The sequence below is a fragment of the Schistocerca serialis genome, chromosome 2, assembly GCF_023864345.2.
Source record: "Schistocerca serialis cubense isolate TAMUIC-IGC-003099 chromosome 2, iqSchSeri2.2, whole genome shotgun sequence".
Taxonomy (NCBI): domain Eukaryota; kingdom Metazoa; phylum Arthropoda; class Insecta; order Orthoptera; family Acrididae; genus Schistocerca; species Schistocerca serialis.
Window position 1 is genome coordinate 389,189,255 of NC_064639.1, and position 18,175 is coordinate 389,207,429.

The 18,175-nt window shown below is 39.1% G+C and overlaps 1 protein-coding gene across 4 annotated transcripts in view; it reads right to left on the minus strand.

Moving 5' to 3' along the window:
* The window catches only part of LOC126457215 (ATP-binding cassette sub-family A member 7-like), a 594,847-nt gene that overhangs the window by 434,837 nt on the left and 141,835 nt on the right, over positions 1 to 18,175 (minus strand). For all 4 annotated transcript variants that reach the window (XR_007585450.1, XM_050093334.1, XM_050093335.1 and 1 more), the window contains exon 14: positions 4,658 to 4,815. Coding sequence is in view for 3 of the 4 variants with exons in the window: in XM_050093334.1 (XP_049949291.1) it covers positions 4,658 to 4,815 (158 nt within the window). In the remaining variant the exon portion in view is untranslated. The remainder of the gene's footprint in view (positions 1 to 4,657; positions 4,816 to 18,175) is intronic.

Below are 18,175 nucleotides of genomic sequence, written 5' to 3' on the forward strand. Positions count from 1 at the left end.
TGTCTGGAAAGAATCACAGCAGGAGTAAGAACTACCCTCCTTTCAAAGGGGTGTGGGTGAGAGTGAAAAGGCAGTGTAGCCCATGACACACAAATTCCCTTACTTTAGTCATCCAGTATTTGAGAATGATAGCACTTAGTGACTTTCAACACACGTTACACATAATTTCATACATTTATGAAACTTTTTTTTTGTTGACAACCCCCACAAAATGGTGGAAGGAAAAAAAGTTTGTCACTAACTACATTTTCACTATTCACAAGGTAAAACTGCTGCATGAAGCATGACATTTTATTTATAACTTCTTTAATGTTAATTGTATTTGCAACAAATTTTGCAGATAGTATTCACACAAACCAATGAATGTACCAGCAAAATTATATCACTGCAAGATACACAATTAAGGAGATACAACATTATAAACAATGAGCTGTGCAAAAATGAAACTGCAGGGTGAAATGCGTTAGAGATATAGATGAAATATATCTACAAATATGTGAAGTATGTTAAATATATGTGAAACATATATGACATGTGTATACATGGACAAAGCAATGAGTATAATCACTCATTATAAAGTCCTGGAACGATTTCAATGAAATTTGGTACACATGTGAATTCTGATATGGAAAGAAATACTGTAGGCTCAAGGATCACCAACACTCATTGGAGTGAATGTGTAAATATGGAGAAAGAAAGGGCTGTGGTAGATGGACACAGCTAGGGGGAGGATGAGAAGGACAGAAAGATGGGGAAGGGAGAGGAGGATATGGACAGAGAAAGGAAAAAGAAGAAGGGCAGAGACAGGGGTAGGAACAGAATGGCAGGGGGGGGGGGGGAGAAGATGAAACAGAGAGGGGGGGAGGAGGAAACTGAACCAGAAAGGAAAGACGAGGAAATGGACAGAGAAAGGAAGAGGTGGAGACGAGCAGGGAGAAGGGAATGAGGAGACAGAAAGAGAGAGGGGGGAGGAGGAGATGGACAGAGAAAGGGGGAGAAGGAGATGGACCAAGAGAGGGTGAGGAAGAGGTGGATTAGAGGGTCACAGCAGGAAGGAGCAGATGCACAGAGGGACAAAGAGACAAGCAAAGAGAGTGCGAGGAGGAGATGAACAGGGAGAGAAAGAGGAGGAAATGGACATAGAAAGGAAAGTTTAGGGAATGAGCAGAGAACAGAAGAGATGAAGATGAACAGGGAGATGGGGGACAAAGCAACAGAAAGAGAGATGGGGAGGAGAAGATGGACAAAGAGAGGGGAAGGAGGAGGTGGAATTAGATGGAGACAAGAGGAGATGGACAGAAAGGGAAGGAGGAGATGGACAGAGGGGGAGGAGCAAATGGACAGAGAGGGCAGGGGAGAGGAGCAGATGGACAGAGTGGTGGGGAGGAGGAGATGGACAGAGACAGGGGCGTGATGTTATGCACACAGAGTGAGAGATGGAGGAGATGACAGTGAGAATGGGTGGAGGAGATGACAGAAGGGGTGGAGGAGATGGACAGAGAGTGGCGGCGGGGGGGGGGGGGGGGGGGGGGGGGGGGGAGGTGAAGGAGGAGATGGTCTAATAGAAAATTGGAATAAATATGTACAAGGGCACCACCAGGTACTCAGCTGGCTGTATAACATAATGTTAGTTGATAATATATTCTCCCTACACCAGTTGACAAAAAACAGATCTGAAAGAAATTTGGAGACACATTTGTCAATTTGAAATATCAGACACTGTAAGCACTGTCAATTGTGAAAGATATAAATACCTAGGGAACATAATCAATAAATATGGAACACGTGAAGAGGACTTAAGAAACAAACTGAGCTCAGGAAGGGGAGCAGTATTAAAATTGAACTCCCTTTTATGGTCCACAAAATTGAGATTTAAAAGAAACCTTAACATGTAGAAAGCCAACTACCACCTACAGTTCAGTGCTGGATGATTATGGAGAACTGCAAGAAGATCAAAGCTGTAGAAATGGACTATCTAAGACAAGCATCAAGACTCTGCAATTTGGAACATAGAACAAATAAAGATGCATGAGAAATAACACACAAGAAAAGTACTATGTTGGATGGAATAGAACACAGACAACTTTTCTAGTTTGGAGATTTAATGAGAAAGGGACAAGAAAGAATATCCAAGAATATATTTTCAACAATGGAAAATCCAGAATCGAATGTAACAATATTATGAAAAGGATATTTGCTACTCACCAAATAGTGGAGATGCTGAGCCAGCATCTCCACTATATGGTGAGTAGCAGCTATCCTTTTCGTAACATTGTTGCAAGAATATATTTTAATATAGACCAACAAACAGAAGGCACAGAGGAAGACCGCAACTTAAATGGATTCAAGGGACAGAGAGGGAGTAACCAACAGAAACTTGACCATTGAGGGCACACAAAATAGGTTATCCTGGAGGCTGAGATGTGGGATGAGCTGAAGACCCCATCCCCCACCCACCCTCTCATCTTGGTAGATAGCTGATAAGTGACATGACTGCTTTCATAAGTGGCCTGGTCTCCACCTTCGAGTGAGGTTCTAAATGTGCTTCACTCATCATGTAAATAAAAATTTGCATAAGTATGCACTTTTACTACACATTTTGGATTTTAACAACTGACAAGCATTAAAAGGATGCTACTTATTACAGACACTCCAAGCTCCATAATGCGCATTTTAGCTGTACATATTTTTACGTGTGACCAACGTTTTTGTAATTTTATTTTTCACAAACCCTTGAGGTATGTGCAATATACTCTCCACTGAAATGTTAACATGGCATGAGTAATGAATGCAGAATGGAATATGATATACAACCAAAACAGTTTAAAGATCGGAAGCTGATGATGTTGACCATGCAAAATTTCTTTAAAGTACATACAAATCGCTCTTTCTCATTACTCAATATGAGGAACTTCAATCACATTGTTGTCTTATTACCTCGTTTTTTTGGGGTGAACAGCCTGAGGAATTCACCCCCCACCCCCCACCCACTCCACTGTTGAGAAGAGAATTACACACATTATGACTGGAGTTCAGCCAAAACACCCTTCCAGATATCTGTTACAGAAACAAAAGATTTTTACAATAACATCTCAGTACATCTTCTCCCTTGTATGTTTCATTAACAACAACCATTCTCTTTTCAAATAAGAGTGCACTGAAAGAGTACTTGCCATAAAACTCATTCTACGCAATTTGTGAATGTTTTAGCATAAATGAGTGTGCATACGTGTAGTTTTGTTGTATAACTGGTATGTCCCTTTAGTGCAAGTATTAACATAAAATATTTTTGTCTTAAAAGATACATCGCTTTTATGTGTGTTGAGATATTACTAATATGAATATCTCGTAAAGTATGCATTAATGGTAATTCTGATGTCTTGTTGTTATATGTACCTTATTTATTTCATTGTATTATGATGTAACATTAGTTGATATGAGTGCTGTCATGAATTTGTAGTATTGCACCTTATTGTATCCATTATTGTAAATTTTATACAATTTTCATGATTGTAAATATTGTAAAAACACTAACAACTCTAATATTATTGGGATCTATGGAACCTACAATAAAATAAATAAAAAAGTACTTAAAATAATTTTTTTTTTTAGTATAAGTCATGAACTTGTTATAAGCAATAAAAAAGTTGGCGAAAGTAGAGACATAGTGTTGTGTTACAGTATAATACCAAAACTGATAGTACAATGACATTACTACAAGCATAAAAGAGTAGCACTGCAGTTACTGAAGAACTAAATAACTTGGAAATACGGACGGTGCCAAAAAGAAATCACAAGACAGATATAAAATGAGGTATGTATATCTACATCTATATCCTTACTCCACAAACCACTGTCAAATGCATGGCAGAGGATACATCCCATTGTATCAGTTATTAGGGCTTTTTACTTTTGCATTAACATACGGAGCATGGGAAGAATAACTGCTTAAATCCCTCTGTACACACTGTAATTAGCCTAATCTGGTCTTCTGAATCTTTATGGGAGTGACATGTAAGAAGGAGTAATATATTCCTTGATTCATCAATTAAAGTTGGTTCTAGAAATTTTCTAATTAGATTGTCATGGGATAGTTTGCGTCTACCTTAAAGTGCTTGACAGCTCTATTCTTTCAACATTTTCGTGACATTTACCGGTGGGTAGAATAAATATGTGACCAACTGTGCTGCCCCTACGTATACAATATCCCCCGTTAGTCCTATTTGGTATAGGTCCCACACACTTGAGCAACATTCCAGAATGGATTGCATGAGTGTTTTATATGCAGTCTCCTTTGTAAACTGACTGCAGTTCCCTACTGTTCCAACAATGAACTTACTTTACCAATGACTGAGGCAATATGATCATTCCATTTCATATGCCCACAAATCGTTACACTCAGGTATTTGTATGAGCTGCATAATTTCATTGACATTACAATCATTGGATATTATTTTCTATGGTAAAAGAGGACCAATATAGATTTCAATTTATTGTGAATCTAGATTCATTTGCCAAAAAAAAAAAAAAAAAAAAAAAAAAAAAAAAAAAAAAAAAAAAAAATAAAAAAAAAAAAAAAAACAATATTTTAGGAGAACTTATTTTGAAGATGTTCAAGTGAATCACAAAAAGAAATAGTGACAATGATTTAACATACCTGATTTTGTATTTCACAAAAGTAGGTAAAGAAAAATTTGAGTCCAGTTCCAGGAAGCTCACCAAGGCCCAAAGTTTCTGTTTGTTAACTAATTCCATTCCTCTCACAGCAGCTGATTCTTCACTGTCAAATCCTTCAATTTTGTGTGTTTCAAAACACTGTAATTTTCAAATAAATTAGTCTTTAACATCACAAATTTACACAACAATAGGAATTCTCAGACTGAATCAAACTTAAATAATACAGAGGGACAAACCAAGCACACACATTTTGTACATGAAAGAGTATGTTATCAACTTTTTTTCCTCTCATTGATCACAAAGTCTTTTAGATAATAAACCTGATTATCACAAAACAGACAGCACTTATGCCATTTTACATATATTGTTCTATACCACTGTAGTGTGGTATAAGAGAGGTAACTTTTCAGAGACAAAACTATAGTTTACTAAAAGAACATTACAGTGTGTGTATGTGTGTGTGTTTAGTTCTGTATTAACTAAAATATTAAGTAAACAAACTAATCATATGATTTATACCAAGTAATTTTACATGCAGTATACGTAAGAAGAGTCTAATTCAGGCATATCGCTGGGGATGGAGGATATTCTTTAAAATATCCTCAACTTTGACAGTGACCAATTATTACCCGAGCTGAAATTGCAGCTAGAGTGGCAGCACCAATATATCCCCCCCCCCTCTCTCTCTCTCTCTCTCTCTCTCTCTCTCTCTCTCTCTCTCTCTCTCTCTCTCTCTCACACACACACACACACACACACACACACACACACACACACAGAGAGAGAGAGAGAGAGAGAGAGAGAGAGAGAGAGAGAGAGATGGCAACAGCATAAATGCCTGGCAATAATTAATTATTAATTGTTGATCAGCATTTTTGTTAGACTATACCTCCTCATACATTAAGTTTAACAGTATACATGTAATAAATTTAAATCAAGGTCTCACTTTGTAAGTTAACACCTCTGAGAAGTGGCTTAGTAACAGACACTGTACAGAAGTTGCTGTTGAAGATCACTACTCAATTGTTTGCAGTTACTTAGATCAATTCAATAAGTTGTCAAGTGTGATTATTTGTGAGCATGATCTGTTGGCAAGTCTCCTTCAAATTGCAGAACGTATGTGGTCTTGCCTCACTAAGTGTCACTGTGGCATTCATAAGACAAGTTTTCATGATACTACATCATTAACTTAGTGTTTCCATTCTATCACCAAGCCACCATGTCTTGTGGGATGTATGGAAAGGTGGAAACTTTAAAACTGGACTCCAACTCTCTTTGAACTCATCTAAACTACCATGGCAGTTGATCATAGTAACTCTCCAAACTTGTCTAGCAGAAGAATTATACAAAACCTGTAAGGTTGTCAACCAACTGGAATGCATTAGATAACACAATGTCACTTTATGAGATACTAAGGAAACCATGACCAACCCAAGCCAAGAACGGCAGTGCCAAAAGTGTTAGAATGAGGAGTTTGTTGGCCAATGTAGCAAAAAATCCAAAAACTTGGTGGTATAAGAGAGCTCATGAACTGTTCTCAGCAATATCTCACCCTGTAATCACGACATGATGGTGGACAGTGCACTTAACTCCAGAGCTGGTACTGATCCAGTAAAATTGTTCAAAAATGTATTTTCTAACGTGGACCTTGAGCAGTTTAAGGTGTTTGTGAAAGGAAAGGATGTTGTTGTTGTGGTCTTCAGTCCTGAGATTGGTTTGATGCAGCTCTCCAAGCTACTCTATCCTGTGCAAGCTTCTTCATCTCCCAGTACCTACTGCAACCTACATCCTTCTGAATCTGACTACTGTATTCATCTCTTGGTCTCCCTCTATGATTTTTACCCTCCACGGTGCCCACCAATGCTAAATTTGTGATCCCTCGATGCCTCAAAACATGTCCTACCAACCGATCCCTTCTTCTAGTCAAGTTGTGCCACAAACTTCTCCCCAATCCTATTCAATACCTCCTCATTAGTTACGTGATCTACGCACCTTATCTTCAGCATTCTTCTATAGCACCACATTTCGAAAGCTTCTATTCTATTCTTGTCCAAACTATTTATCATCCATGTTTCACTTCCATACATGGCTACACTCCATACAAATACTTTCAGAAACGACTTCCTGACACTTAAATCTATACTCGATGTTAACAAATTTCTCTTCTTCAGAAACGCTTTCATTGCCATTGCCAGTCTACATTTTATATCCTCTCTACTTCGACCATCATCGGTTATTTTACTCCCTAAATAGCAAAACTCCTTTACTACTTTAATGGTCGCATTTCCTAATCTAATTCCTCAGCATCACACGACTTAATTTGACTACATTCTATTATCCTCATTTTGCTTTTGTTGATGTTCATCTTATATCCTCCTTTCAAGACACTGTCCATTCCGTTCAACTGCTCTTCCAAGTCCTTTGCTGTCTCTGACAGAATAACAATGTCATCGGCGAACCTCAAAGTTTTTACTTCTTCTCCATGAATTTTAATACCTACTCCGAATTTTTCTTTTGTTTCCTTTACTGCTTGCTCAATATACAGATTGAATAACATCGGGGAGAGGCTACAACCCTGTCTCACTCCCTTCCCAACCACTGCTTCCCTTTCATGCCCCTCAACTCTTATAGCTGCCATCTGGTTTCTGTACAAATTGTAAATAGCCTTTCGCTCCCTGTATTTTACCCCTGCCACCTTCAGAATTCGAAAGAGAGTATTCCAGTTAACATTGTCAAAAGCTTTCTCTAAGTCTACAAATGCTAGAAACGTAGGTTTGCCTTTTCTTAATCTTTCTTCTAAGATAAGTCGTAAGGTCAGTATTGCCTCACGTGTTCCAACATTTCTACGGAATCCAAATTGATCTTCCCCGAGGTTGGCTTCTATCAGTTTTTCCATTCGTCTGTAAAGAACTTGCGTTAGTATTTTGCAGCTGTGACTTATTAAACTGATAGTTCAGTAATTTTCACATCTGTCAACACCTGCTTTCTTTGGGATTGGAATTATTATATTCTTCTTGAAGTCTGAGGGTATTTCGCCTGACTCATACATCGTGCTCACCAGATGGTAGAGTTTTGTCATGACTGGCTCTCCCGAGGCCATCAGTAGTTCTAATGGAATGTTGTCTACTCCCGCAACCTTGTTTCGACTCAGGTCTTTCAGTGCTCTATCAAACTCTTCATGCAGTATCTTATCTCCCATTTCGTCTTCATCTACATCCTCTTCCATTTCCATAATATTGTCCTCAAGTACATCACCCTTGTATAAACCATCTATATACTCCTTCCACCTTTCTGCCTTCCCTTCTTTGCTTAGAACTGGGTTGCCATCTGAGCTCTTGATATTCATACAAGTGGTTCTCTTCTCTCCAAAGGTCTCTTTAATTTTCCTGTAGGCAGTATCTATCTTACCCCTAGTGAGACAAGCCTCTACATCCTTACGTTTGTCCTCTAGCCATCCCTGCTTAGCCATTTTGCACTTCCTGTCGATATCATTTTTGAGACGTTTGTATTCCTTTTTGCCTGCTTCATTTACTAGGATGAGAGACTAAAAACCTTCACACTGTGGCTATTGGGGAAACTATTTTATGACTCAACATCATCATTCGTGGGCAATATTGTTAACATTTTGAATAATGGGAGAAACACAATACAAGATACAAACACAACTGAACTCAACTGTAAGCGAAAATATAATTGTAAATTCAAGCATGTGGCAGGGAAAAAAAAATTAAATACCTATATTCCCAAGCATTTGGCTCACTGCTAAGGAGCCATACAAAATTTTGATGAAAGTGGAACTTTGCTCTTTGAGGTTTTTCCAGATATAATAACTACTTGAATACTGTGTCATAAGTAGCGTGGACAATGCATAATATTTCATCAAGGTAGCTGTTCATCACCTTCAGATGTGATTGTAGAGAGCTGTAGTGGGTCACCAATTTATCTGTTGGTTTACTAGGAAACTGCAATAACCAGGAGACAGGACTACGCAGCATCGCGTGGGAAAATGACATCCAGAACACCCTGCTGGAAAAACGGCACGAACTTTCTCGATACTGAACATGGTGTTAATTACAGAGAGACCCACATCCTCTCCTCTGCCTCGACCTACTGTTATTCTGCCTTTCAAGAACTGGTGAAAATAAGTATAGCAAATTAATTAATGAACAGAAATCCAGGATTTCAGCATAATACAGAGTGAGAACCAGCACTGGTGGCAGTAAGACATTGTCAGCCACACAGAAACTCATTTAACAAGCTCAAACCAATGTGGGTTTGAAGCCATGACAGCTATGCCAGGCACCAACACTGACACATGTATATGCTGGGATGCACTGCTTGCAACTACATTTGGAGTCCACGGTTCATTTCTCTTGGCAGGAAGCTCTGGACGTCAAGAACTCATACGAAAATGGTATTGCCCCACCTCCTCATGTCTGCAATTTTCTAGCGAACCAACATATACATTAATGAGCCACTGTAGCTCCACTCAGCAGCACCTGAAGATGATGAACAGCTGCCTCATTGGAATATTGTGTAATTTCCATGACACCCCTAACATGGTGCCTGGAAAGGTTCCAATCAAAAGCAAGGCTGTTGATGAAATTAAAACTGTGGAACGTGCTGCCAGCATCAAAAAATTTACCAGGAGGGTTGCTTATAACAGTTAAACCCTTGTTATTGAACTTAAGACATAACTTGCTTTCATATGATGCTTCAGATTTACCAACCTCTGTTATTATTCATGGAATGAGATACCAGCACTGGTGGCACTAAGGTAATGTCAGCTGCACAGAAATGAATATATCCCCATTATGAAGCAGAGTTTCAAGTGCCTCCTCTCTGAACACATTAGTAAACAATGCAAGAGTTAAAGCAGGTATTCCAAATGTGGTAGTTTTCATGCAGTTGAGTCTTCTAACAACCCTTGTGTTAAATGTTAAAGCTGCAATGGCAAGCATTTTGCTATAGACATATCATGCATACAGTAACACAAAAGGAGAATGGCACAGGAATTACATGAAGTCTATTAATGGCAGATTTTTCCACACATTAAGGCAGGTATGAGTGGTCAACATTGCTTGCCCTCTATGACCATCATGATCAGTATCCAAATACAATCTGTCGTGCCAGATATACAAAACCAACAACAGTTTACAGCAGTACAGCCACCACAGCTTGCTTTTATGTGTACCGCATGCAATGGCAGAGGTGTATATTTGAAATCACCGTGAACTACTGTTAGGAATAGATTGCAAGGCAGAGACAAAGATGTCTCTAACATAACTTATGAGGCATCGGAATTTCCACTGTCTCTGATTATCCAAAACATATTTCCTAGTCAGACAGGAGACAAGATACCCAACTGTACCATAACAATTGTGTCTAGAGCTGATTAAGGACAACACTCTGGGTCCAAATAATGCCCAAGTCCAGACAGGTAGCATTTGTAACTATGTTAGAGCTGTAATACTTCAGAATTATACAGATAATTCTAAGTCAATGAATAAGATTTCCAGCTGTCAAATGGTATGCACTATCAATGAGATCTAACAGAGGAAGCCAGTTTCGAGTGATGCACACCCTTCATACAATTTGGCAATTGCAGGTACATGGTCCAACCTTAACTCCTATAATGTTTGATTCTCGAATAAAACATAATTTAAGAAGATCAGATTGATGAAAAAGGAGACACAACACTATTCTTACTGGAAAATCTCACATATTAGCAATTAATGGTACTCCATATGTTACAGTTACTAATGCAGCTCATATGAAACTATTAGGTGGTTCATTTACAATCATGACACTTCGGTGTCCACCAATATCAATCATATCAAATGATGTAAGAATGCAGAGTCTCAGAGTGGTAACATTGAATAATAAGTTCTCAAGTTTTCAGCAGCGTCAAGCAATTAAAATTACATGAGCTTTTAGCCAAGCACTCCTTGGCCATTATTAAGTGATATGACTGCCAGTGGGCTGCTGGTAAGCCCTTATACACATCAGTGGTGCTCATGGTATCACCATATATGGGCATACATTGACTCAAGGGTTCAGTATGCTCACTTCAACTATGCAACTGCTCGATCCCATACCACAGTGAGCTGCAGGCCACCTTCTCTATAAACTTGTGTTATCTGTGATTTTTGTGCCAATGGCTTCTTCAATTACACAGTCACAGTAGTCAGCAGTGTGAGTCACAACAAATGCTTTATCAAATTTGACTAGTAACCATTTTCTAAAGCATTCTAAGCTAAAATGGATTTCTTGGGGTAGTGTACATGATAAATACACGATAAAACTTCTCATGCTTCCTTCTGCCTTGTTGTACAATGCAATATAAGACACTACACTCACCACGTATGTTCTAGACCTCGGGTGTTCTGAGACTTGCTCAGTAGTTGCTAGAATACCGTCAGAGCCCTGAAGATCGATTTATTACTGTTAATGTTGTTGAGATGTTCCAAGAACTCGTCAAGCTTCTCACAACCATCGGGCCAAGTGATCAACTTAGCATCAACATATTGAAAGAAAGATATTTGCTTTAACAGCATCATGTCTACAGAAATATCCTCAAATTCTCTGTGAAGAGATTCACAACAGTTAATGGGCTTCCCATTTTAATGTTGTTTGTCTAATTGTAATACTGGCTGTTGTACAGAAAATAAGATCTCACAGCCACAGCTTTCAATGTTGCTAGTGGTTCTGAAGGTTTTTATTCACCTGTGACATCTGAGTCTGTATTGATCTGAGTCCAAATGGCATGTTAATGGCCATCATAGCATACAATTTCAGATCCACCAGAAGTTTCAGACCCATGTCTGCAAAGTCAGTTTTGGAAAAGTTACGGCCAACTGCCAGTTTTGCCATCAGTTCCTCAAGACATGAAACAAAAGTGGGGCTGTTAGCATTCAGATGACTTCAAATCAAAATAAATATGTAGTCTGCCATTTTGTTACTGAAGGACTCCGAAATGGGTAGCCCACAGAATAGATTTTATGGGAGTTAAAATCCACTGGCTTCTTTCTTTAGGTCATCACATAAAACCATTAGAATAGGCCGTCCAAACAAAATTTTGATGTGGCTGGTAGGGCATTGATATATGTGCCATGTAGCTGTTGGCACAGCCTTACCTTGGTAAAAGAGAGATGAGCAAGTTTGTTATTGGGTATCAAGGTGATCAGAATGTACCATATGAGGTGTAACACAACATTTTAGGAAAAATGATGACTTACACTCTCGGTTCTTCTAAATGATGAAAGATGATTGTGACATATAATAACTGTTTTTATTAGTAGTTAAGTTTTCGTGCAGCATATGATCAGAGAAACGGTTTACTGTGATGAGCAGGTAATGCAAGGTACATGGGCACAGCACATCTGCAACATGAGACAATGAATTTAGCACGTCACCCTGCTGTGGGCCACTTGTTCTAAAGATGTCACAGCTTGAAGGTGTATTATGACCATGGAAGAATGCCGTTCACAAAAACAACAATAGTGATGTCATAGAAGAAGAACAAGAGAAGTTTTAAAACATTCATTCAGTCTTATGTTCTTCGTCATCTTACTTGTCAAAAAGTATTCTCATTGTAGAACATATTTGTACTCAAATATTTGTGATACAATTCTAATATACATATCTGATGACAATTTGCACATTGGTTAAAGAAGCTTAAATACATTGGTGTTGAAAGAAGGAATATTGTTGGTCATTAGGTAAAACTGAGAACGATTCCAGCTTTCTTTCCGCCTCTAGAACTGAAGACACTGCAAAGGAGAAGTAGTCTGCTAGCAAGAAGCACAGTTTTTGAAGAACTGACATGCAGTCAATCAAGTAACAGTTATTTTTACAATGACAACATATTCCAACTCTGAAGACATTTGATGTTGAACATATTAGAGCAGACTAAGGATTCAAATATAATTATTAGTGCCCAACCTACTTTTACCCTCTTACTAGTCTGGGGACACAAATCAGTCGAAACCCTATCTGATATGTTACACCAGTCAGAAAATACTTGTATTTATTTTAGATCTGTATTTAACACACAGTCAGTGAATAGCAATATGAGGTGTCCTAGTGAGTGTACTAAAGTGTACGACTATTGTAACATTCATAGATATGCACGGGTAGGTACAAACCACGTATGCATATTACATAAGCTGTTATGAGAATCACTGTCTGTGAAAGGAAGGTTAGCAAGTAGTAGATTCTGTGTAATCACAGACATTCTACATTACGTAGAGGTAATGCACTGGCTAGTAAGAAGTATGTCGTTTAAGGCGTTGATTGGAGGTAAAGATTTAAAACATACCTATTCTCGAAACCCAGATCGTGGTTTTGTTATTTTATGCCGAGGGCACACGTAATCCTTGCAAATGTGATATTCCTAATATAACCGGTGGCAAAACTGGAAAGAGTTCATAACTTTACACATTTGTAATTTTATTTTCTTATCCGAGGCATATTAGCCTTATGACAGATTTATTTATTTACTGACAAACTTGAAGAAAGAAACCAGTAAGTTCTTTACAGGTTACAATGGACCATATAAAATGTTTGGCACTCCCATTCCTACAGCTTTGTTTATTGTAAATCCCAGGATGGTCAGGAGAAAGGTTTATATAACATTGATATGAGGGGAAAAAAAAGATTCAGACTCTCAGGAGAATCTGGAATCTTTGCAGATTTGGCTGATTGATGACCACCAGGTTCTGAGTTATGTAGAACCAGGAAAGGGAGGACATGCACCATGTTAAGGAGATAGATTCTGAGGGGAACACTAGCACTGTAATGAATGTAAAGGGTTGAGAAGTATCATCCTACAGAAGACTATGTCTACACAGTTCTTACAGAGGTAAGAAACATTAGTTAATTCTGTTTCCCATTTGGGAAGAGTTCTCAAAATTAGTAAAGTACAGAAAGACTTACCTTGATTGTTCAGATTAGTGAAAGAGATGTGACCATACATGCAAGAACGTAAAGAGCAGGTGTCAGAGCAAGTACCTCCTCAAATATGATGGAGCAAGGTTTGTTAAAGAAAAGAAATGGCTATGTACAAGCTAGGGTAAATCACACCATCAATTTGGTAATTACCTCATTAAGCATAAAGCAGCAACAGATAATTCGAGGTGGAGAACTAAAACAAAGATTACTTAATTTTTTTCATACATGTGTACTCTAGTGCATTGCAGCAGGACTGCTGGAACAATTAGTTTACGAAGTCTAATTGGTACCTATTGATTATTTAAATACGTGAAGACAAATGATTCATATTACCACGAGTTGTAAAGTAATGTGGAATTTCTTACAAATAATTAATAATAAGTCCCAAATATAAATAAAATTAAACTTATGAAAGAAATACTACAATTAATGGAGGTTACAGTAAGGTTAACCATATATATGTGCTCTGTAGAGCCAGTCATCAAACTGGAGAGAGGAACAGAAATCAACAGAAGTTGTTAACTAAAAGAAGAGCTATGCTTTTGTTCTTTTCTTTTCTATTCTAATGGAATTTTTTCTTTTTGATTGAAAATATTTTAGAATTTTTAGGGAAAAAGCACCAACATTTATTTGCTCTGTTAAATGGAATGAAAAGAATTAAAAGTTGTTATTAGGTATTTAAAGAAATGACTTTCACAACATCTTTTATCTCTGTGGTGAGAGTTACACTCTTGATCCTTCTAAATAGTGAAAGATAATCACATCTTATATTTTATTACCAGTTAAGTTTTCATGCAGCATTTTGTTAGAGAAATGGTTTATTATTACATGCAGGGTACATGGGTGCAGCTTATCTACAACATGGGACAATGAGTCCAGGGCCCCCACTTGCTGTGGGCTGCATGTTCTTAGATGTCACGGCTTGAAGGTGTGTTATGGGCATGGAAGAATGGTGCTCAGAACAACAACAACAACAACAACAACAACAGTAGTGATGTCACAGAAAAAGAAAAAGAGAGAGAGAGAGAGAGAGAGAGGGGGGGGGGGGAGGGGGGAATGGGGGAGGGGTGAGTGCGGGTAAAAATTGTAGAGAGTGATCATGACAGACTTGCACAGGACAGACTAGTGTGGAAAACTGCCTCAAATCAATCTTTGGACTGAAGACCACCACAACAACAACAACTAGCTCTCAACAACTCAGGAATACAGACAGGCAAACAACATCATCATCATCATATGAACATAATGCTTGAGTTACAAAGGTATGGAACTTTAGTAACATTTTATGAATAGCTGGACACCAAAGTATTCAACAAACTGATTATGTGGCCCTCCTCCCACAGGATTGCACACACAATTGCTACTTATGTCCAATTTCAATGTTTCTAACTGCAACCCTGAAATGAAACTGATGGCATCTAACACATGGAAAGAAGAGTGAAGAGAAACTAAACAGCAGGGTAATTGACAGTACCATAAACTGTGACCTCCTGCTCCCAAAAAATTGTGGTTTTTGCATTGCACATGTAGTAGTTGGTACTTAGTGTTCATCATAATAATGTGCTTCTATCAAGGAAACTTCCCCAGTAATCTCCACAGAATAGATGTCAGAGATTCCCTAAATTATGCAAGTGACACTGGCTGCATCCCGCTATCCGTGCATGTGAGTGTAAGTGCACCAAGCACAGCGTTGTAATGAGTGTGTATTTAAATCAACTGCCAACTATATCAGCATGGGCTGGCCAATAGAGGCCAACCGTAGGAAGTGTGTACATGCCACAGTCTCTGCTGCACCATCTACCAGTAACTCAGGCTTATATACATGTGGAACAGCACTGACTTAACATCACTACATTCTTGTTTGTAATGCTCACATCAGTTGTGTGTATCACTTATGTTGCACCCCTGTATGATTCTTTTACATTGTTACATGAAGAGTCATGAGAGACTTATTTCCATTATTGTTCAGAGATTTACAGTAAAGTCATATATTTGTTTTAATTGGATTGGTCTCATGTATTACTTGGTTCCTACATGATTGGCAACGAGATTGGAATGGTTTCCGCATGTGCAGTCTTTGAGTGTGGTCTCAACGGGTTTAGTCACTGTGGATGCTATGCTCCCAACCCTGATTGAACAGTTTGCTCTGGCACTGACCACTTTGTTGGCTTCCATTAACAGACAGGATACCATTTGACCAGTCTGTCTACCCACTTTTCTGCCATATGATGATTCAGCCAAGGACTGGGAAGCTCACAAAAAAAGAGTCAGACAGCATTTTTTGGCTTTCAGTGTGAAGGACTCGAACTTATGCAAAGCCTAAGGTGCATCAATTACTGTGTCAACTTGCCCTTTTACAAGAACCAGCAACTATTACTTTTGATACACATGTGCAGTTTATTGTCCAACTATCACTGCAAATGAACACATGTCATAACAGTGTGAGTTGAATTATACCAATGCCACAAGAAACCATAGCAGTCATACAGAGCCTGGGCAGTGGAACTTCATGGCCTTAGCCTTAATTGTCAATACTCTATGGTGTGCAGCACAGTTATCTGTTTAGCTTTGGACAAAGAAGGGCACCAGAAGGCTTCACTCTGTGAAAACCCCTCTTGGCAGAAGTTTTGCAAATAGCACAATCTTTTGAAATTCCCTGGGCAGCAGGTGATCAATGAAGCATGGGCTGATGTGGCAATAGTATCACAAGATGTTCCCATTAGGACGATAGACAGCTTGCATGAGGAAGTGGCAGTGGTGGCAGTAAACAGGCAGGCTCAGTGCCGAATAGAGCAAGACTGGCCCAAGCAGCCACAAACACCACAGTGTCAGTGTCAGTGTTCTCTGTTTCCATCTTATTCTTTCTGTTTTGTCCAGCACAAACATTCAGAGTGCCCTTAGCACTGGGCTACTTGCCAGAAGTTCGCTTGCCAGTCGTTCACCGAAGATTGCTCAGGAGATGGACATGGACATAAACTGTGTAACTCTAATGCTTGTGGCTTCTCCCAAGTTGTTTATTGAGTTAAGTGTCTTGCACCAAGTAGCCCGGCTATAAGTCAACACAGGTGCTGCAGTGATGTTACTGAATTCTCATACCTATGAGAGTTCAGGCTCACCACATTGACACAGGTCATGCAGAAGCTGGTCCACTATAACTAACAGGACAGTGTGCCAGTGGGACAATTTACACAATCTGCCTCTTAGAAATCAGTGATTCATTCCGTTACATTTTTGGTGGTTGCTGATGCCGGTGTTGAGAACGTATCTGGTATGGGTGCATTCCAGGCATTTGGATTTTCTATCACTGATGCAGTTCACCTTGTGTCCAATCAGGTTTTGTATTCTCAATTGGAAACACAGTGGGAGGAGTTTTCAGATTTGTTTCCAGAGGGTACAGTGTGCCCTACAAATTTTTCTGCTCATATTCCTTTGAAATACATGGCTTGGCCTAATTTTTGTCATGCATATCCTATTCCTGTCTGAGCCAGTACGGCTAACTATTTAAATTTTTTGTTTGTTTTGGAATCACCCAACTTCTCAGTAATCGCCACAATGTCAATAGTCAATATCGAGATTGGACTGGAGCCTCTGGTCACCACATTTTTGGTGAGCTGGCTTCCCGCGTGCCACGAGGTGACAGAACAAGGAAGAAGGGGGTTGCAGTGAGTTAGCTCTCGATAGTGGGTGAGGAGCAACACCGGTGTCAGAGGGCATGGCCGCTTGGTCGGTGGGCCCCGCGGAAGCAGTCGGTTGGGGAGAGAATGCTGTGGGATCGAAGAACCTAGTGTGGAGGGGTGGTGTTGCCCGTCATCGTGTGGTCAGTCGAGGGCTGAGAAGCGATTTCTTGGTTCTGCCCTTGGATTCCGACAAAGAATTACGGCAAGTTTAGTGTATGAGGTGAACAATAAGAATTCTAAAAACGTGCATGTTGGTGGCACGTATATCACACTTGTGAGTGGTGTAAGCTTTACTTCAGTACTACAGTCTCCAGTTAGAGTGCTGCTTGGGAAAGAGTGTTGATATCGGCATTGCCATCTATTAAGCTGCTTTAAAGTAAATGATTATTTTGGATCGAAGGTGGATCCAAGCGAGGGGCCAGATCATCGCTGGTCTTATTAAAAAACCTAAACTGGCCCCCAGCTTGTTAAACTCTGTTATCTACAGTTATAACGAGTAATTTGACACTCGGGTAGAGTCCACAACTGAACTTTGGAGGTACTGTTAAGTGTTTGTAGTAATTGAAAGATTGACTGTGGAGATTTTCAGTCGGATGCTTATGAACCATGTTAATTGCATTTCACTTCTTATGGTTTTTTACCCCATAAGCTAAGTCTCCCCTGACCCGGGATTGTCGGTGACTTTTCCAAACTCTCCCCATTTCCTAAACTCCTCAGTTGTTTTACGTCACACCTCTTCCTTCTCTACTGCCAGAAGGAGAAGCCACTGGTTCCAGAAGATTGCAGATTTAAATATCTTTATATGTGTGTTCTCCTGTCACTGCCACAAGTAGATTTTTTATATGTAGTTAGTATTTTGTTTGTTTGCA